We start from the raw sequence: 22,804 nt of genomic DNA on the forward strand, positions 1-22,804 counted from the left end.
ACACATGAGAAAGCTTCAATGGTAGTTAAAAAGCTTATGGTCTCAACACAGTAACAACCTAGAAGCAATTATTCCACTCATTCCATGTCTACAAAGGGAATTTCTATGGTGGGCCACTGTAAGCCAGTTAAACACAGGCATGTCGTTCAAAAAACCTCAGATAACACAGACAATGACCACAGACGCCTCAGACCTTGGATGGGGGGGCGCACATGGAGGGCAGATGTATTCAAGGGCAATGGTCCCCAAAGGAAACGCATCTGCATATCAACCAAAAAGAAATGCTAGCAGTAATGCATGCCATCGAGGCCTTTGGGCAACAACTTCAACAAGGCCACCTACTAATACGGACAGACAACACCACTGTGATGTGGTACATAAACAAGCAGGGGGGCACTCATTCTTACCCCCTTTGCAGACTGACAATGAATCTTTGGGAAAAATCACTGGGCCTAAACATACAGCTACAATCCCAGTTTGTTCCAGGCAAAGACAATGTTCTGGCGGACAGTCTAAGCAGGAATTTCCTGGACCCCCACGAATGGAGGCTACATCCAGACATCTTTATACGACTCACCTCGAGATGGGGCAGGCCGGATGTGGACCTATTTGCCTCCCACCTCAATCATCACTTACAAAAGTTCTGCTCAAGGACATATCATCCACAAGCATGGAAAGTAGATGCCCTCTCATTCAACTGGAGCTCCCTAATAATTTATGCATTTCCACCCCTGCCACTGATGACCACAGTGTTGTTAAAGATCAAGGCAGAGCAACCGAAGGGGATCCTAATAGCTCCAGACTGGCCAAGACAACACTGGTACCCACTACGGAGCATATGTCACAACAAAACGTGGGCCCTTCCACAATGGCCTCAACTTCTGACTCCACACAACTTCAGGACTATTCATCCCAACATCCAGACTCTACAGCTAACAGCTTGGGAAATCCCATAAATAACCTCAATTTACCTCTCTCCAAGGAAGTTCAGCGGATACTAACAGAAGCCCGCAGACCATCCACCAGAAAGGCTTACTCAGCCAAATGGAAGAGATTCAGCATTTGGAATACCAACAAGGGTCATGATGCATCACTTTTGAGCATCCCTCTCATTCTGGAATACTTGGCAGATGTCCTTCAAGAATGCAACTGCAGTCATAACATATGGGTTGTCCTGCCTCAGGCAGCCGTCTGTCGGCCGGATTCCAAAGTCTGGGTCCGACGTCTGTTGATGTCGCATTTCTCTCCGACATCAGAGCGGCAGGAGTACATAAGCATCAGCCGACGCCATCATCTTCAGTCTTTCTTGCCGCGCGGTGCCCGAAGCAGAAGCAGTTCGCAAGTGCCGGTCGGTCAGCTCCTGTATTCTTCGATCCGAAGTAATCAAAAAAGCTAAGTACCCCGTTGGGGACCTTTTCTTGCCTCAGCCGATGTCAGAAATTACTGAAAAAGTTAATTGTTTGTCTTGTGGTAAACAAATACCTCATAAGGATTTCCATTCTTACTACCTTCCTTGCCTTGGCCCAGACCACGACGTCTCGGCCTGTGCCGCCTGTGTTCGCTTCAATAAGCGCACTCTCAGGCGCCGGGCGGAGTTCGCTGAAGACTTTTTCTGCGAAAAATACGATTACAAGATGCCGTCGGAATTACCGACATCGCAGACTCCTAAAAAACGTAAAGACCGGGACCGCCATCCTCGGCCCGCGTCTTCACCGACTCCAAACCAAAACCTACCGCGAGTGCTCTGGTTCCCTCTGAGGCGTTTTTTTCACCGCTCCGAACCGAAGACACCGCATTACCGATACCTCCGATACTGGAGACCACACCGACGCCAGTTATTGATTTTCCTCCGGATACTGTAACCGAGGAAATACCCAAAGTTCAAAATGCTGACCTTACAGCAACTCCTTCCCATGCTGGGCAAGGGGTCTTGGCTGATTACTCTGGATATCAAGGAGGCATACCTGCATGTCCTCATCAGACACAGCTGCAGAAGATACCTCAGATTTCTTGCAGGGCCAGAGCATTATCAATTCTCAGCATTGCCATTTGGCTTATCTACTGCGCCCGGAGTGTTTACAAAATGCCTGGCTTCAGTAATTGCTCATTGCAGGCTCCAGGGGATCCATATTTACCTGTACCTGGACGACTGCCTCATACAAGCGGGCGACAAACTGATTTTGACAAAAAACTTGGATTATGTCATTCAATTGCTACAAACTCTGGGATACACAGTCAACTTCCAAAAGTCAAGACTGCAGCCATCCCAGCGGAGCCAATCTAGACACAACCTCTCAAATGGCTTACCTGACAGAAGACAAGCAAAAGAAGTTAACTCATTATTTCAAAGGTTTGGCAAAGCTCACCCAGATGACTGCAAGGAGATTCCTACAGGCCCTGGGTTACATGGCATCATGCATTCTCCTGGTTCCATTAGCAAGACTACACATGAGAAAGCTTCAATGGTACCTAAAAAGTTTATGGTCTCAACACAGCAACAACCTAGAGACAACCATACCGCTTATTCCATGCCTCCAAAAGGAATTCCTATGGTGGGCCTCGGTAAGCCAGGCAAACACAGGTATGTCATTCAAAAAAACACAAATAACACAAACAATGACCACAGACGCCTCAGACCTTGGATGGGGGGCGCACATGGAGGACAGATGTATTCAAGGACAATGATCTCCAAAGGAAACACATCTGCATATCAACCAGAAAGAAATGCTGGCAGTCATGCATGCCATCGAGGCCTTCCGACAACAACTTCAGCAAGGCCACCTGCTAATACGGACAGACAACACCACTGTCATGTGGTACATAAACAAGCAGGGGGGCACCCATTCTTACCCCCTTTGCAGACTGACAATGAATCTTTGGGAAAAATCACTGAGCTTAAACATACAGTTGCAATCCCAGTTTGTTCCGGGCAAAGACAATGTGCTGGCGGACAGCCTAAGCAGGAATTTCCTAGACCCCCACGAGTGGAGGTTACATCCAGAAATCTTCATAAGGCTCACCTCGACATGGGACAGGCCAGAAGTAGACCTATTTGCCTCCTACCTCAATCATCAGCTACAAAAGTTCTGTTCAAGGACATATCATCCACAAGCATGGAAAACAGATGCTCTCTCATTCAACTGGAAATTCCTAAAGATTTATGCATTCCCACCTCTGCCACTGATGACCACAGTACTACTAAAGATCAAAGCAGATAAGCCAAAAGGGATCTTAATAGCTCCAGACTGGCCAAGACAACACTGGTATCCACTACTACGGAGCATATGCCACAACAGAAAATGGGCCCTTCCCCAATGGCCCCATCTTTTGACTCAAAACAACTTCAGGACAGTACATCCCAACATTCAGACGCTCCAGCTAACAGCTTGGGAGATTCCATGAATAACCTCAATCTATCTCTTTCCAAGGAAGTTCAGCGGATATTAACAGAAGCCCGCAGACCATCCACCAGAAAGGTTTATTCAGCAAAATGGAAGAGATTCAGCATTTGGAATACCAGCAAGGGTCATGATGCATCATTACTGAACATCCCACTCATCCTGGAATACTTGGCAGATATGCTACAGAATGGACTTTCATATTCTTCTATAAAAATACATGCTTCAGCTATTTCAGCTAGATACAACTCTGATCCACCTGTGTTCTCACATCCTTTAAGGCAATTTCTTAGAGGAATCAAGAATATCAAGCCACCAAGAAAGGCCTCAGTACCGGCTTGGGACCTCAACTTTGTCTTAGAAAAACTGACTCTACCCCCCTTTGAGCCAGCAGCTTCTGTGGACTTACAATTCCTCTCACGGAAGACAGCTTTCCTGTTGGCAATTACCTCAGCAAGAAGGGTTTCGGAATTACAGGCCCTAATGGCAATACCACTGTTCATTACCTTTCATAGAGACAGGGTCTCCTTACGAACCAACCCTAGCTTTCTGCCAAAAGTGGTATCTAGGGTTTCTTTGAATCAAGCAATTCACCTGCCTACTTTCTTTCCCAATCCCGAGAACAAAGGGGAAAGACTGTTGCATACCTTGGACATTCACAGACAACTTCGCTACTACCTGGACAGAACCAAGGCCAATAGGAAGTCTGATCAGCTTTTTGTGGCTTACGCCCCTGGAGTACAAGAAAAAGCAATTTCCAAACAGACTATCTCAAAATGGATTGGACATTGCATCAGATTATGTTATTCCTTCCATGGAAAGAGTGTACCAGCCAATATCAGACCACACTCTACCAGAGCTACAGTCACCTCTACAGCATTCTTAAGAGGGGTGCCTACAAAAGACATTCTAGAAGCTGCTACATGGAGCTCCGTGCATACATTCTCCAAACACTACAACCTTCCTTTATATTCCAGATCCAGAGCAGGCTTTGCTTCGGCAGTCCTGCAGGGATTGATAGCTACACCATCCTTTTCCTAGAGCATACCACCTTCCCCAGCTAAGCTATGGTATTCAACCCATATGTTATGACTGCAGTTGCATTCTTGAAGGACATAGTACAGTTTTGTACCTACCATAAATGTAGATGTCCGATAGAGATGCAACTGCAGTCGGGTTTTCCCTCCCTCCTTCCCCTCTATTCCTTGGGTCCACTCCTCTCCCTGTTATCCTAGCTGGGGATATCTGTTATGGTGTATCTGTTTATTGCTTATTTATTTGTCTGGAAACCTGTTTTGTCTTCCAAATTGATTACAGCCTTCCTTGGAGGGCACCTGGCATCTGGGGCAAGAAAGACTGAAGAAGATGGCATCGGCTGATGCTTATGTACTCCTGCCGCTCTGACGGAGAGAAATGCGACATCAGCTGACGTCGGACCCAGACTTTGGAATCCGGCCGACCGAGGGCTGCCTGAGGCAGGACAACCCATATGTTAGGACTGCAGTTGCATATCTATGGGACATCTACATTTATGGTAGGTACAAAACTGTACTATGTTACATAACGGACTCTCATACTCTTCCGTAAAAATACATGCTTCAGCTATCTCAGCTAGATACAACACTGATCCACCTGTGTTTTCACATCCTTTGCTAAGGCAATTTCTTAGTGGAATCAAGAATATAAAAGCCCCCAAGAAAGGCACCAGTACTAGCTTGGGACCTCAATTTTGTCCTAGAAAAATTGACTTTACCTCCCTTCGAGCCAGCAGCTTCTGTGGAGTTACAATTTCTTTCCTGGAAGACAGCTTTCCTGCTGGCCATGACCTCAGCAAGAAGGGTTTTGGAATTACAGGCCTTAATGGCAAACCACCGTTCATAACTTTTCACAGAGACAGGGTCTCCCTACGAACCAACCTTACTTTTCTGCCAAAAGTGGTATCCAGGGTTTCTCTATCAAGCAATTCACCTGCCTACTTTCTTTCCCAATCCTGAGAACAAAGGGGAAAGACTGTTACATACCTTGGACGTACACAGACAACTTCGCTACTACCTGGACAGAACCAAGGCCAATAGGAAGTCTGATCAGCTTTTTGTAGCTTACGCCCCTGGAGTACAAGGAAAAGCAATTTCCAAACAGACTATCTCAAAATGGATTGGACAGTGCATCAGATTATGTTATTCCTTCCATGGAAAGAGTGTACCAGCCAATATCAGACCACACTCTACCAGAGCTACAGTCACCTCTACAGCATTCTTAAGAGGGGTGCCTACAAAAGACATTCTAGAAGCTGCTACATGGAGCTCCGTGCATACATTTTCCAAACACTACAAGCTCCCTTTATATTCCAGATCCAGAGCAGGGTTTGCTTCGGCAGTCTTGCAGGGATTGATAGCTACACCATCCTTTTCCTAGAGCATACCACCTTCCCCAGCTAAGCTATGGTATTCAACCCATATGTTATGACTGCAGTTGCATTCTTGAAGGACGTAGTACAGTTTTGTACCTACCATAAATGTAGATGTCCGATAGATATGCAACTACAGTCGGGTTTTCCCTCCCTCCTTCCCCTCTATGCCTTGGGTCCACTCCTATCCCTATAATCCTTGGCTGGGGATATCTGTTATGGTGTATCTGTTTATTGCTTATTTATTGTCTGGAAACCTATTTTTGTCTTCCAATTTGATTACAGCCTTCATTGGAGGGCACCTGGCATCTGGGGCAAGAAACACTGAAGAAGATGGCATCGGCTGATGCTTATATACTCCAGCCGCTCTGACGTCGGAGAGAAATGCGACATCAGCCGACGTCGGACCCAGACTTTGGAATCCGGCCGACCGAGGGCTGCCTGAGGCAGGACAACCCATATGTTATGACTGCAGTTGCATATCTATCGGACAACTACATTTATGGTAGGTACAAAACTGTACTTTCCACACTTTACCACCCCCAAATGGTTGCCCAGACCTACCCCCAAATCAGTGGGCAGAGGCTCAACAGCAGGTTCTCGTAAGTATCAGGGTTATTCAACCTGTCCCACCAGAAGAAAGGAGGCAAGGTTTTTACTCTAGACTTTTCCTGGTATCCAGAAAAGACAGCTCCTGGCATCCTATCCTGGACCTCTCTATTCTAAACACTTTAATTCCAAAATTCAAAATGCTGACATAGTCAGCTGCTTCCTTTGCTAGGCAAAGATGCCTGGATGGCAACCTTGGACTTAAAGGAAGCTTACCTGCACATTCTAATAAGGGAATCTTGCAGGAAATACCTATGCTTCAGAGCAGGCTACATTCACTGTCAGCTCTCTGCACTTCCCTTTGGCTTATCTACTGCGCCCAGGGTTTTCACAAAGTGCCTAGCTCCAGTCATTGCATTTTGCAAGCAAAGAAATGCTAAATTATCTGGCATTTGTAAAACTTCTAACCTCACTGGGGGGGTGGGTACACCATAAACAAAAATAAATCTCATCTAGTACCCTGCCAGCAAATTGTATTCCTGGGAGCAAGCTTGAACACAACTTCCCAGATGGCTTACATCATGCCAGAGAAACAAGTTTGACAGCCTATTTCAAACTACTGGCCACAAAAGACCCAGCTATCTGCAAGGAAAATCCTGCAAGCCCTGGGGTTCACGGTCTCTTGCATTCTACTAATTCCATATGAATTCCATATGCAAGACTGCATATGAGGAAACCACAGTGGTATCTAAAAAGCCTATGGTGTCAACATTCACAGGACCTGGAATCAATAATTGCTATCGTTTCTTGTATAAAGACAGAGTTCCTTTGGTGGGCACAGGCCTGCTACCACAAGGGACTGGCATTCATTCTATCCCCTGCCGCTCAAACCCTAAAAACCGATGCATCAGACTTTGCTCACTTGGCAGGGCAGTGCATTCAGGGCAAATGGAGCCCAAGTCAGATGCACCTACATATCAATCAAAAAGAAAATGTTAGCTGTACAGAATTCACTGACAGCCTTCAAGGGCCACTTTCTTCCAGGACAATTATTGGTAAAGACAGACAACACCATTGTTATGTGGTACATACACAAGCAGGGGGGAACCCACTTGTATCCTGTCTACAGATTAGCCATGGCTCTGTGGAACACAGCCTTGAGTTACCAAGTGCACCTACAAGCTGAATACCTGCCAGGCAAACTAAATTCACTGGCAGACGACCTAAGCAGAAATCTCATGGACCCCCATGAGTGGAAACTGGAACCAAAGATATTCAACATTTTGAAAAACAAATGGGGGAGCCGAGAGATAGACCTGTTTGCCTCCCCTCAGAACTACCAGTTGGACAAATTCTGCACAAGGACTCCCCACAGCCAAGCTTAGAAAGTGGATGGCCCTGTCCTTCACCTGGGAAGGACTCAGTCTATGCCTTTCCCCCTCTGCTTCTCACAAAAGTTCTGCTCAAGATCAAACAAGACAAACCAAGGACAATACTGATTGCACCAGACTGGCCACGCTAACGCTGGTACCCCCTCTTGCGCAGTATTTCACTGCTGGATCCATGGCACCTGCCTCAGACCCCTTCCCTGCTGTCCCAGCAGGAGGGCCAGATTCTGCACCCCCAGCTTCAAACCCTGAACCTTGCAGCCTGGCTAATTCCCTGAGCTCTCCAATAGCATCGCTCAGTAAGCAGGTGCTAGATGTCATTCAGGAGGCCCAGTACTAGAAAATCCTATGCTGAAAAGTGGAAAAGATGCTGTTCTTGGAGCGAAACTCAAGGGATGGGCACAACAGTGCCCAGCTTACCGCATATTCTTCAATATTTGAGATGCTCCACAAGGGCCTTTCCTTCTCATCCATTAAAATTCATGCCTCAGCCATTTCAGCACATAATACTGAGCCATCCCTCTTCTCTCACCTCCGCTGAAACAATTCCTCAGAGGGGCCAAAAATGTGACCACCCAGGAGAGTCCCTACTCCAGGCTGGAACCTTAACTTTGTATTGGAAAAGCTCACTCTACCTCCTTTTGAGCCAGCTGCAACTGCAGAGTTGAAATTCCTTTCTTGGAAAACTGCTTTCCTTCTAGCCATCACTTCAGCAAGAAAAGTGTCTGAATTTCAGACCCTCATGTCACTGGAGCCTTCATCATCTTCCATCCTGACAGGGTGTCCCTCAGGACTAACCCTACCTTTATGCAGTCCATTCATTTGCCTACCTTTTTTTTCCCTAATCTACAGAACAAAGGAGATCAAATATTACACTCTTTGGACGTGCACAGACGAGTAAGAATTTATTTGGACAGGACGAAGCCTCGCAGAAAAACTGAACAGCTGCTAGTTGCCTTTGCTGCAGGGGCACAGGGGAAGGCCATTTCAAAGCAAACCATTTCTAAGTGGATCCTACCCCTCAGGGGATAAGATTACATTCCACCAGGGCTGCATCTACCTCTACAGCCTTTCTCAGAGGTGTCCCTACCAGGGACATCCTAGAAGCTGCTACCTGGAGGCTTATACATACCTTCAAGCATTACCACTTGCCTCTTTTCTAAATAAAGAGCTGGTTTTGCCACTGCAGTCTTGCAGGGCTTAATAGCTGTTGCTAATGCTCTCTAACTTTCCTCCTCCCTGCCTTAGCTTTGGGAATCTACCCAAATGTAATGACTGCAACAGTGAAACACTAAAAGTACAGTTGTGTACACTTACCATAAATGTACATGTTAGAGTGTATTCACTGTTGCAGTCCTGGTTACCCCCCCTCCAGCCGCATGACTTCTCTTGGCTATACTACTCTTCTTGTTTAGTGTGGGCAAGAAAAACTGATGTAATGACGGCTGCATGCTTTATACCCCTGACTACCTGACATCATGGAAGATGACAGCATCTGACGCAGGACCCAAGACTGATATTCAGGTCAGCTGAGGGCTACTTGCAGGCAGATAACCCAAATGTAATGACTGCAACAGTGAATACACTCTAACATCTACATTTATGGTAAGTGTACACAACTGTACTTTTTATCTCTTGGTGCCAGGTAAGTGTACACAACTGTACTTTTTTCTCTCTTGGTGCCAGTTTGGCAATCAGATTATGACCACAGATAACATAGACCTGACCTGGAGCGCTCTCTCATTAGACCTTAAAGTACAGTGGCAGTAGGACACAACACTTTCCTGAAAGCACAATCAGTCTTAAGGAATTGATAGATGTTTACAGAGGTGTTATAGTGGTCTTACAGCATTCGGGCAGTTATGAGAACTTGGACACATTTTGATGAGTTAAGAAAACACTATAGCATGTGTTGCATAAACACTCCTTCCATCTTTGCCGCCTAGCCATGCAGCCTTTGGAAGCAGCACAATGTGTCTGTACCTTGACAGCATGATCTCTACCAGGAGAAAACAACTAGTCAGATCAATTGAGCAAGTCTGCTTTAGACCCTCATGAGTGGATGCTCAAAAGGTAAATTATTCCCCAACAGATGAGCAAGAAAGACCTTTTTGCTTCAAAACAATACTGGCAGCTACCTAAGTATGTATAATTCGAGGGAGTAAGACTATCAGGTCTGAAGGATAAATGGCTTCTGCCATGTACAGGTCTATTTCTATATGCTTTACTCCCATACTGCTCTTCCCCAGGTTACTAGTAAAGTCTTGGAATGAAGGGCAGAGTGCACTCTTGATAGCACCTTTTTGGTCAAGGCAACCTTGGTTCACCCACTGCACAACATGAGCACATGTGAAACTTGGCTTCTTCCACAAGAGTTGAACCTCTTGACCCCGAACAAAGGGAAACCATATGCCCCAACCTGACCCCCCTGAAGTCGTCAGTCTGGGTGATATGAGATTTCTCCCTCTGTTATGCAGCAAAGATGTTAAACCTACTTCAAGAGATTAGAAAGCACAGCATTAAAAATCTTTGACTTAATAGAAGTGGTTTGCTATTTGCTGTCAGAGTGATGGTAGTCTCATCTTCACTGGTAAATTTGTGGGACTCTAGTTCTTTCTTATTCATCTATCAGTCATAGTTTTGAACAAGTTAATGTAGCTCTACTCAGTGTCAAGAGTCTAAAACGGTGCCTGAATTTGATGCTCTCCTGCATCTGAACGCATTCATATATGTGTAGTTAGACATGTTTTGAGATCTATGAAAGCATTGCCTCTGTTCCTGGGTATTTTGCTGAACACCTCTTCAGACCTACCGTCATTTGATTTGGGGGGGGGGGGTATTAGTGTTTGTCAAGGATATGATCACCTCATGGTGGATTTCTTGGGATCGCATTTTAACTCAAGTCCAATCACCATAAGCAAGACTACCACTTCATAGCTAGATCTAGAACACCCCCTGATCCCTTCTGAGCATGCTAGCTGTCTTAACACGTTAGTTGAAACCCCCATTAAAATCTCCACCTTTGTACTAGGGAGGGCTACAGATATCCAACAGTAAACTGGTTAATTTACACTGCCAGTGGTCTGCGTCTCCAATACTTCATTTGTATTATAAGTGCTAATACTTTTATGAATGGCTTACTGTCCTACTAGGGGCCCTAGTGTATTTCAGCTATGGCTGTCACTTGCAAAGTCTCCATACATATCCAGCCTGTTAAATTAAAACTTACATTGGACTTTTTCATTTAAAACTGTTGGTACTTTACCAGTAAATATCTCTGTTTAGGGACTTAATTATTTATATTTTTTATTTATTTCCAGTTTGATGACCGGGGAAGTCCACTGACCTCAGGGAGCCCATTTTCAGTGGAGGCCTGGGGAGAAAAAGCTTCACAATACAAGATACACGTCAAGATACAAGAAAGAAACAAAATGCCTTGTACATATAAATATCTGAGACTCAGAAAACCATTACAATAGTCACATGAAAAATATCTACAATATTCACATGAGAAAGACAATTGTAGTTGTGGTGAGTAAGAACAGTTATAAGAGTGAACAAGATTAAAATGACCTAGATGAACATGAGGCAAGAGAGCTAGGTTGGAAGAATGCAAGTACATTTCCATTTGAGAGAGGTAGGTATGAAGCTGTGTTTTAAAGATATCCACATTCTGCATCCTCCTTAGGGAGGAAGGAAGAGTTCCATTTCTTGACTTTGGGAAAATGAGAGAAGTTGACTTGGAGAATGGTTGGGTTTGTGGACACTAATTAGGTTTTGATGTTCAGATCGGAGAGTTCTATTTGGGATGTAGGGGGTAGGATGTTTATGAAGGCGGGATATTTGGTGGGGTTAAAGATTAATCTGTGAGCTGTAGTAAGTTGGAGGTAGTCCAGGTAATTAGGAACTTCTAGCCAATTTAGAGTGAAGGGCAATACAACAATGAGGAGTTTTTGGCGTTCGTGGTAAATTTAGAAATTTTGTTACAGCATTTTTCTAATTTGGAAGAGATGGAGAAAGATAGGTTAGTTAGAAGGGGAGCACCATACTTTAGGGAGGGAAGGAGATAAGTAGAGGTGAGAATGTCTGTTTTGGAACATCCAGGCCTCAGTGGTAGAGAAGGCAGTCTGAGTCTTAAAGTCAGGAAGGCTCATGGCAGAGCAGACTAAAGTTGAGTCCTCTGCATATTGGATGACTTTGGCAGTGGGAATGGCAGACTGAAAGGTATTGATAAAGATATTAAACAGAACTGGACCAATAATGAATCCATGAGGTACACCAGTTGGGGTATGGCGAAAAGGAAAGATGCCTTTTCTCCATATTACTGCCTGAGATCTATCGGACAAGTAACCTGAGAACCAGGATAGGTTATTTTGGGAGAGATTTAGGTTTGAAAGATGACTCAGAAGATGGGTGTGGGAAACAGTATCAAATTTTTTGGGAGATCTAAGCACTGTGGATACTCTCTTCGGAATCTCGAGCATGATTGACTGTATGTAGGAATGAGAGGAGAACTGTTATAGTGCTGTGTTCAGGTCAGAAACGATGTTGGGTTGGGGTGAGAGGTTGGTTTTGAGTTAGGAATGGCATAAATTGGAGGTGAATGCATTTTTCTAGGGTCTTTGAGATTGGGGAGAGGATAGCTATGAGGCAGAAATTTGAGATTAGTGTATTTGCCTCCTTTATGGAAAGATAGAGTAAAGACCGTTTGCCAGAGTTTGGTTATGTAAGATTCCTCCATGGATCTATTGATTAAGATTCTGATAGAGAAAGAAAACCCCATCAGTAGCTGACTTCAGAAAGTATGAAGGTATGTTATCAGGAGCATTGGAGCAGGGCTTTATTTTGGAGAGAAGTTTTATGTAGTTGGAGATGGGTTTAAGGTTGAACATGGGAGTAATGGGGTCAGTGGAATGAGGGGAGGTCTTTGGAGTGTGGAGGGGGGAGGTTGATATTGGGAAAAGTCTTGGTTGGTTCTGATACTGAATTAATAAAGAAAGTTGTAAAGTGAGGCTATTTCTTGGTTGGATTTGCTGGGGTTGTGGCAGGGATTGTTTTTGGTGCTTGGGTTGAGAAAAGTATTGAGTTCCAGAAAAGTCTGGGTTTTTTTGCGTGATTAGACTGAAGTTTAATGTAGTAGGATTTTTGTCTGATGTTTGAGGTTACGGAGCTGTGTGTATTGAAGTAGGTTTTCTGGGAGGTTTTTTTTTTTTTTTTTTTTTGTACAGTTTCCAGAATTTGTCCCTTTGGGGCATTTGTTGTTTGGTTAGCCATGAGGCACTTTTGAGTTCTATTCTTTTTGTTCTTGTTGGCACAAGAGAGTTTAGAGCATTTAGTAAAGTGAAATTAAAATATTAGCATCCTCAAGAGAGGGTTTTTAGAATGTTCCAATTCATTTGTTTGAGGGAATTTGAGAATGAGTTGATTTGAAATTACTGAGGATATGTGTGGTTATGTAGTGGTGTTGATTGTAGGGGGCGAGGGTTGAGTGATGGGCAAAGCAGGGAGGTGGTCACTGAAGGTGTCAGGAATTATGCCACAGTTAGCAATTTTATTTGGGTGGGAAACTGATTCAGTCAAGGATGAAACCCTGGGGGGGTTTGCTTTATTGGGTCTGGTTGTAGAATGAATCATCTGGGTCAAGTTGAAGAGATTGATGGAGTAGGTGTGGAGTTATTGATGTTGCCCCAATTTGTGTGTGTATATATGTCTCAAAGTTAATATTGGTTGAGGCCCATGCAAGAATTTCTTCAAGGATTGGTGTTTCTGGGTGGGATGTATAGGGCGATGGTACACAGACTTTTATGATTATTCATTTTTAGTAAACAAGCTACTAGTTCTGCATTAGCGAATTGAGAAATAGGATTTGGGAAAGGAATTATGGTAAGTAGGTTAGATTAGATTATGGCTATGCCTCCACCTTTTTTGTTTGTACGGTCAGACCTGAGAGCTTGTAATCCAGGGGGGTAGGATCTCAGTCTGAGATAATGGGGTTTGAGCCAAGTCTGAGTTGGCAATAATGTCAGGTTGGTTATGGCTTAGCCAGGCTTGAAAGTTAGGTACTTTTTTACAGAGAGATTGGGTGTTGAGGGTAAAGAATTTTATGGGAGGAAGAATGGTAGGAGGAGAGTGGTTTTATGGATGTGTTGGGTCCAGGATTAGGATGAATTTCGCATGCTAGGTAAATGATACAGAGTAGAGAGGGTGCGAGAGGTGTTGGTTTTGTTTTAAAATATTAGGGAAAGTGTATTATGAGTTTAGTTATGAGATGTTGCTGTAGTTGGCATAACTCTAAGGTTAAGGAGATGAAGGTTAGGCTGCTTCAGAGAGGGGGAGATGGAGTGGAAGAATTTGGAAGTGGGGTGAAGATGTAAGCTATGTGCTGGGGTATAGGGGGAAGATGGTTGGTGGAATAGGAGCTGTCATGGTATAATGGAATTTGGAATGTCAAGGTTAAGGGGGTAAGGAGCATATGAAATAGTAAGGAGGGCATAGGTAAAGTGGGTGTTGAGTAATTGGATAATAGTGAGTGGAGTAAGGGGACTTGGGCTAGAGTGGATGGGGTGGGGAGAGTAGGTAGCAGGAGGTTGGATAATAGTGAGTGGAGTAAGGGGACTTGGGCTAGAGTGGATGGGGTGGGGAGAGTAGGTAGCAGGAGGTTGGGTTATGTATATGTTAAGTATTGGAGAGAGAGGAATGGCAGGATCAGGCAGGTGGTGTTTGGTTATTGGATTATGAGAGGTGGGGAAAAGGAGTAGAGTAAAAGTAGTGGGGGCGGGTGGGAAATGGGCAGGGTAGGGGAGCGAAGGGAGCCCGAGCGTGGCGAGGGTGAAAGTGGCTAAAACCGGATGCAGAGCTGGTCAGAGAGACTATCAGTAAGTTTAGGTAAGCCAATATGGGTAGCTGCAGTATTTGCACACTATGTAGAGTGCTGCGAGAAGTAAGGTTGGTGGTGCTGGGCTATGGAGGTGCTCTAAGGAAGGATGCAGGATTAGGAGGGAAAGACTAAGCACACTGCAGGGGATTCAGAACAAACAGTGATAGCTGAGTGGGGAGAAGCACTTAATAGGAAGGGTGAAAGACACTGGCAAAAACACAAAGCAAAAGCCCTTCGTGGTGAGGGACAGGCTGGGAATAGTGGTTGTAACACTGTGGAGAGAGATGTACGACTGGCTTAATAAACCAAATTGTAAATGCAGAGTATGCACAGATTAAATAACTGGGAGCAAAGTATCCCATACAAAGATTCGGAGAGGCACTCGTGCGGCTGCAGGGATCCTTGATTCACTGTCCAATAAGGTGGCTGCCAGACTGTACAGACGTTAACAGTCCGTTAACTCTGAGAATTAGGTGGGTGCAAGCTGCTTCACAAAACCGCAGGGGAGTAGGACCTGAAAGTATTAGCAGAGGTGAGGATAGGGGCAGTTTGAAAGACGAGATAATCTCTTCTAACGTTTAGTCACTAAAATCAGAGGCAGGAGGGGAATTACACTGTTGGAGTTGAGGAAGGGGAGAGTGGAGTGCTGAGAGTGTAAACAGACGAGAGGGACCCAGGGGATGCAGGTAGAACAGTGAACAGGAAAAAGTTAATCAAGTGGAGCAAAGCTAAGTAGAAAGTTAGACATACAAGTGGAGCAGAGCAAAGTAAAATTATCTATACTGTGTAATATGCAGTCATATACAACATTGCTAAGACAAACTACTGTATGAGGTTAAACATGGTCAAACAATATATGTAGGGCTAAGTAGTACACACACAAGAAATAGGGCACCAGCCCTACAACAATATTGCTGTGACATTCTACATTAGTTGGATATAAATGCTCTAACCAACATATTAAGGGCTATCAAATACAAATGCAAGAGTAAAAGTGTACAAACCCCAGGCAATGTCTGCGATTTAATACTAGAACTACCGTATGTAGTTCACAAGGCAAGATAAAAGGGCTGGGTTAGCTTTTTAATACAAGTGCCATATAGTCAGTAAGTTGCCATATAGTAATAACATTGAAATAAGTAATTTTGACTAAAGCCCATATGTAGTACCCAAATAGTTGTCTAGACTCGAGACCATTTACATCGAACACAACACCATTAATCTGTAGTCTAGCAGTCTTCTAACAGTAGTTATTCAAACACTGTCACAGTGACATACCATGACTTTAAAGTTGGAAACCATTGCAAATACAGATGAATTAGATGGAATACAATCACGTTTGTAAGACAAACGCTACCTTTTTTAAAAATAGTACTAACAGTCCTGGTCGTACATCTCCATCGGCGGGAGGGGATGGGTGATACTAGGATATATGTATGTAAGGGGGAAAGATGGTGCTGACCACCATCATGAGTTTCAGTGGGCACAAGGGAGTATGGGAAAAGGGGTAGGTGTTAGTGAGCCAGGCGAATGGAGGAGTTTTTTATTGCAGAGTTGGGCAGAGAGGCAATCAGTAAGTTCAGGTAAGCCAATATGGGTAGCTGCAGCATTTGCACACTATGTAGAGTGCTGCGAGAAGTAAGGTTGGTAGTGTTGGGCTATGGAGGTGCTCTAAGGAAGGATGCAGGATAAGACTAAGCACATTACAGGGGATTCAGAACAAAGTGCTAGCTAGGTGGGGGGAAGCACTTAATAGGACTGGTGAAAAACTGGCAGAAACACAAAGCAAAAGGTCTTAGCGGTGAGGGAAAGGTTGGGAGTAGTGGTTGTAACACTGTGGAGATGTACGACTAGCTTAATAAACCTTCAGTTACATGAAGGCCTAAATTAATTTTGCTGTAGTCCTCACCCATTAGGTCCCATTGCTAAAGATGCTACCTACGGTTCCGACTTCTACTCCCACTTAGTGATCCCTGTTTGCACCAAATATGAGAATTTGAAAAACAAAATAATAAAAAGAAATTGTTTAAAAATCATGATAAAGGTGCAGAACCTCTGTGTTTTCACATTGTTTTGTAAATAAAATTATTTAAAAAATTGCTTCCTAACTTGGAAGTCTAAAAGGTATGCAGCCATATTTAAGGCATTGATATTTATGGGTTGGCAGGAGACACTGAAGTCACTTAGGGTGTTGAGCTGAAATTATGCTGAGTTAGTGTGGGGTAGTAATTGTGTATTAGTTACATAATTACTAAACTGTTAATTTAGTTATGTATAGGTGATCTATATCCATTCAGACAGTCTTAAGGGTTCTAGGCACACTGTCTCCTTATTGTTTCACCATTATGTCTCCACAGTAACTTGGAAGGCCTTCTGTGTGGCTTATCTAATTTCCAGAGAGACATCTTCACCAGATCTAAGGTAGTTGCAATTCTTACTCGTATTTCTTCAGGCTGTTATTGAATATAATGCACCTTTTGGCATGTATTTGTCTAAATGTAGGTTTGTGCTTGAGAGACCTCATGGATTCATAACTAAAAAGATCAGTGCCCTCAATCTGAGCCATCAAGATAGACTGACATCCCTCTATCTGTACTGTCTGCGTTCTACATGGGATGTCTAGTCTTGAGCCATGAAAGCTCCAGTGCTCTTAATTGACCTCGTGTTACTTAACAAATGGTACCTGAAATATCAAGTTAAAGGAACTAAACCTTCAACCGATAAATCAGACACTGGGTCATTCATGCCCCAATATATCCTTCACTTCTGGAACAACTTACTCTACTTGTCAAGCAGAGTAGCACCCTTTTCACTGTCAAGCAAAGCAAGACAATTGGGATAGGTAGCCTCAAATCCTAACAAGTTCTGTCTTGTCTTTTCCTCCTTAAGGCTGAAACAACTTTAAGACTAGGGTGTTTTTGCCTAGCTTGGTAATGGTCTGTGGACTGATTACCATAAACAGGCTCATGGACAAAAAGGCAAATACATAACTGTCTGCAGTGAAAGACTAAATCTATTGCTTGAATCATTTGAAAATAGAATCTTGGCTGCATCTCATAGGCATACTCTTACATCTCCTCTAATCTTGGATCACTTTTAAAAGGAACAGTTCTAAGACTTTTACAGAATGGAAATAAAATTAGTGACCATACCTTTTCAACTACTTGGCCAGCAGCTTGAAATTCTTTACCATCCTCTCTGAGAAATCGCTAATTTTAAATCATCTCTGAAAACATCTCTAAATATGGTAATGAATGCTTGTGTGTGAATTTCACTGTACTTGATATCTTGAGTAATGTCTTTTTAATGAGCTGGTTTGTAAATGTATGTTTTCTTGATTTCTGAAATTGATGTACAGCCAAGTATTTGATAAACATTTTACATGCAGGCTGTGACTGAAAAGGGTTGGTTATAAATAAATTCTGCAAAGTGAAATGAAGGCAGGGATACCGTTCTTCACAGAAATAATTTTTTAAACATTCTTTTGATTCAAATGTAGGCAGCTTCTAATTTAATATTTGTGGTTTTCTTCCCCTTTAAAACAGCAATTCAGGTGGTGACAGAATCAATGAGGTTGCCTTGAACTTCTGGAAAAGTGGAAAGAATCGAGAACAGATTCAGTTAAAAGATCTAGAGAATAGTCTTTCTCTGGGAGTGTTCAACAATAAGGAAAGTAAGTAGCTGTTGCTCAGACTGCATCACATCTGTTATCAGTAATGAAAAGTAGTCTGTATTATGTCATTGTAAAGGGTGATAGAGAGGATCAGTCCGTCTTCTACCTGTAGGACTAAAGGCTGCGGCAGTGTGCTGACAATGTGGTACTTCAAACTTTCCAAGCTAATTGACCTCTACCTGTTTTCTTGTAATATTGCTCAGCAGAAGACCTCTCCAGAGCACTCTTGCCGTGCATATTTAAATACATTTTGTAACCGATCCAGACTAGTACATTTTGTTTCGGTCTTCAAGTGTTACCTTTGTTTCTGCACTCCCACAGGTCAGTACATTTTAATATTTTCTTGTGATTACAACTTTTCCCCCCTCCTTCAATGGCTATTGGGCTTTCCATTCTGAGTTCCTGTGTTTCTAGTTAGCCTCTGTCCTGAAGTCGCTGGCTTGTAGCAGCTGTGGCTGTTTGTTGTGGAGTATGTTCATAACCATTGCAAGTTCCATTATATTTTGCTGGAAGTTTTTACTCCTCTGCAGTCCCCATGTAGCCTGCAGTACCCATTGTTTTAACTTTTTCATCTGATGTCATTTTCATTCTTCCTAGACTTGTGGCGCTTTCGGATCTGACTTTGGATCTGATTTGGCCACTTTAAAAAGTTTAGGCAATGAAGCTCAAGCTCTTCCCCTACCCATAATGCCTCACCCCCCCATCCTGGTTACCCCAGATCTCATTTGCCGCTCTTAAGAGAAGCATCATGGTCTGTTGTCTCGAGCTCTTGAGAGAGTGTTTTTCTGCAGTTAGTAAATTAAGTTGGTTTTCTGTCTTAGTGTAGCCTTCCTTACACTCTTCAGTTCCCTACCTTCTAACTGTTTTCGATAAGAAAAAGTACTAGTTTAGTTGTCTGTGTTGCATCCACTTGAATGCTCTTGGCGGGGAATTGCTTTCTTTCCTCTTTTTTTTCTTGTTTTTCTTTAAAGTTGTGGGATGTCAGAGAAACCTTTAGGTTTCAAAAAATGCACTTTGTGGTCACATAATTCCCTTAACTGATGCCCATTGAGAAGTGAATATGTTGTCTCGACCCTGCTCACCTCAAAGCTTTTTGAGCCATATGTGAAGGCTTCCATTAGACAGAACTGGCTGACAGGAGGAACAAATTTATTTTGAAGGGCTTTTTACCTCCTCCTGCCCCATCGGCAGGATATTCTTCGTGTTTCACTGTTGCAGTCATTGCATTTAGGTAATCTGCTGGCAGGTTGCCCTCAGTTGGCCTGAATAACAAAGTCTTGGGTCCTGTGTTGGTTGTTGTCCCTTCTTGCATGATAACAGGTCGTCAGGGGTATAAAACATGCAGCCGATGTAATTTTCATCAGTCTTTCTTGCCGCGTGATGCCAGAAGCAGTTCACAAGTGCCGGTCGTCTGACTCCTGAAAATTTCATTTTCGACTTTCAGAACCGAAGTCTTCAACCTAAAGTCAAGTACCCCGTTAAGGAAACTTTTTCTTGCTCCTTACCAATGTCAGTAAAAGTTAATAATTGTATTACTTGTGGGAAGCAAATAACTCCAGGAGTTTCATTTGTACTGTATTCCTTGCCTAGGCCCTGACCACAACATGCCTTGCTGTCGGTTTTGTGCTAAATTTAACCATTAAGCGTCGGGATATTTTTGCATCTAAATATTTTGGCTCAAGATTTAATTATCCAGAAATGTTGTCTGTTAGCAATCTGACTACCGGAATTCACAAAAACGCAAAGAAAAAGACAGACCGTTGAGGTCCAAAACCGACAAAGCTTCTCCTAAGCCAGTCGCCGGTACTCAGTGAGGCACTTTCGCAGCCCATGATACCCGCTACTTTTGATTCTCAGGCCTCTACTGAGACCCATTCGGAGTCCGGTATGCTGCGAGACACTTCAGGTATTGAACCCGCAGATGTCTCTCCCTTAGATGGGTCTGGAGCCGCTGAGCAGGTACTAGCTTCTGAGGGTGTTTTCAGGCCTAAAGATTTGTATATTAAACCAACGCCATCCTCAAAAACAAGACCAAAACCAACTTCTATGTCTAAAAAATGGATGCATGGGCCACGTGGTCAGGCCCCTATGTCTAAAAAGCAAATGATCAAAATGGCTGAGGCTTTAATTACCTTGATCAGGGATTCCCAACCCCCTTATGCTAAGAGGCGTAGGCAAGACACTGATTATGAATCTTCACATCAGGTTTCCATATCTTCTCATTCCTCGTCTGATCAGGAATTGTCTGTTCCACCTTATGAGGACTCTGATGCAGACGAATCCATCCCTTCTGCTTCTCCTCCTGAGGATTTTTCTTTTGGAGAAACTTTGCATACCTTAAGGGAACATTTTCGTTGGGAAGAGTCAGGATTTTTCAGAATCCAAAAAGAGGCTTGAGGATTTCCTTCTTCCTCAGCATAGGCCTTTGGCTATACCTCCAGTTCTAGACATTGTTGATGATGTTTTCTCAGAATCCAGCATGGCTTCTAATTCCCTGCCTCTGGCACCTAGTAAGCCAGACCGATATTACAGGGTTCCTGACTCCCACAAGTTTCTTTTTAAAAAGCCTACTGCTGACCCTGAAACAATTTCTCAGGGTCCCAAGGGTGGTAAGGCTTCTACTGCTAAAAGTCCTACCCCTTCTGATAAAGACTCCAGGGCGCTAGATAGATGGGGTAAGAAGGTTTATACGTCTGCAACCCTGGCAATCAGGGCTTTAAACTGTCAATTTCATATGCTTAAATATCATCAGCATGTCATGGGCTTAATTAAACAGAAAATGATGTTGATTACTGACTGTGTGGAAAGTAGAGTTACAGGCTTTATTGCATTCAGCTGAACAAGTTGGAAAGCATACTTTGCAATGTGGTTTTGATTCCTTGGAGGCATCTTGCAGGGCCGCTGTAACTGGATCTGTGATAAGAAGGCATGCTTGGCTGAAGGAGCAAAATCTGCCTGATCTATGTTAAACCAAAATTGTTGGATGCTCTTTTACAACAGGACAGTCTATTTGGTAATAAGGCAGAAGAGGTTTTGAAAAAGATGGAAGACAAAGCTAAATCTATGCAAATTGTAAAAGATTTCCTACAAGTGCAGCCACCCAGGTTCAGTAGGCACTGGGCTACTAAGAATTGGTCCTTTCCAGCACCCCCCAGAGCCTCTCAGGTGAAACCCAGACACTCCAAAGGCTCCAGGTTTCAGTCACAAGGAACTTGCAGAACAAAACAATGGGGTTGCCTCCACCTCCAAATCTGGAAGTCGCAAGGCACCCCCCTACAGTAAACAGTCTCAATGACTTTCGTCTGCCATTTCCAAGCACTTAACTTTTGGCAGCCCCTTTGGGGGGGAAACTAGCACTTCATGCACAAAATTGGCATCTAATTACCCAGGACAAGTGGGTTTTAAATATAGTATCCCAGGGATACAGATTTCATTTCCACACGTTGCCAACTCCAAATGGATGGCCAACTCTGCCTCCAAATCAGTGGGCAGAGGCCCAGAAACAAGTTATGTCCCTCATGGATGTGGGGGTTATTCAACCAGTACCAGAAAAGGAAAAAGGACCAGGTTTTTATTCAAGACTTTTCTTGGTACCCAGAAAAGACAAATCATGGAGTCCAATTCTGGACTTATCCATTCTAAACACTTTCCTAGACATTCCAAAATTCAAGATGCTGAGTCTACAACAATTACTGCCAATGCTAGGCAAGGATGCCTGGTTGGTAACTCTAGACTTAAGAGGCTTACCTGCATATCCCAATCAGAGAATCTTGCAGAAGATACCTCCACTTCAAATCAGGCTATTTGCATTACCAGTTCTCTGCACTGCCCTTTGGCTTATCTACTGCACCCGTGGTCTTCACAAAGTGCTTAGCACCAGTAATTGCATTTTGCAGACAAAGAAACATTCAAATTTATCTTTATCTGGACGACTGCCTAATTCAGGCAGAAAACAAGGACACTCTTCTACAGCATCTGGCATTCATAAAAAGACTTCTAACTTGCCTAGGGTACACCATAAATTAAAAGAAATAACTGGTACCCTCTCAAAAAGTTATATTCCTGGGTGCAAGCTTGAATACAACTGCCCAGATGGCTTACCCCACACCAGACAAACAAATCCAATTGATGACTGACTTCAACCCCAGTTATCTGCAAGACAAATTCTGCAGGCCTTGGGGTTCATGGCCTCCTGCATTCTTCTTATTCCATATGCAAGACTGCACATGAGGAAACTTCAATGGTACCTAAAAAGCTTATGGAGTTAACATTGTCACAGCCTGGAAATAGTGATTCCAATCATTCCTTGCCTGCAGCAAGAGTTCCTATGGTGGGCAGAGGCCTTTCACCAAAACGAGGGACTGTTATTCATTCCACCCCCTGCCAACCAAACCCTGACTACAGACGCATCAGGCTATGCATGGGGAGGGGGGCGCATCTGGCAGGGAGATGCATTCAGGGCGAATGGAGCCCAAATCAAATGCACCTGCATATCAACCAGAAAGAGATGCT

At 43.7% G+C, this 22,804-nt stretch overlaps 1 protein-coding gene across 1 annotated transcript in view; it reads left to right on the top strand.

The window, feature by feature from the left end:
• Positions 1-22,804, top strand: part of LOC122791002 (torsin-1A-like) — a gene marked incomplete at its 3' end in the record, with an annotated part of 566,886 nt that overhangs the window by 490,055 nt on the left and 54,027 nt on the right. Inside the window, 1 exon segment of the mRNA XM_044058746.1 lies at positions 18,165-18,292. Coding sequence (XP_043914681.1) covers positions 18,165-18,292 — 128 coding nt within the window.

This window comes from Protopterus annectens, chromosome 16.part0, assembly GCF_019279795.1.
Source record: "Protopterus annectens isolate FY-2018-M chromosome 16.part0, PAN1.0, whole genome shotgun sequence".
NCBI classification, from domain to species: Eukaryota; Metazoa; Chordata; order Ceratodontiformes; family Protopteridae; genus Protopterus; species Protopterus annectens.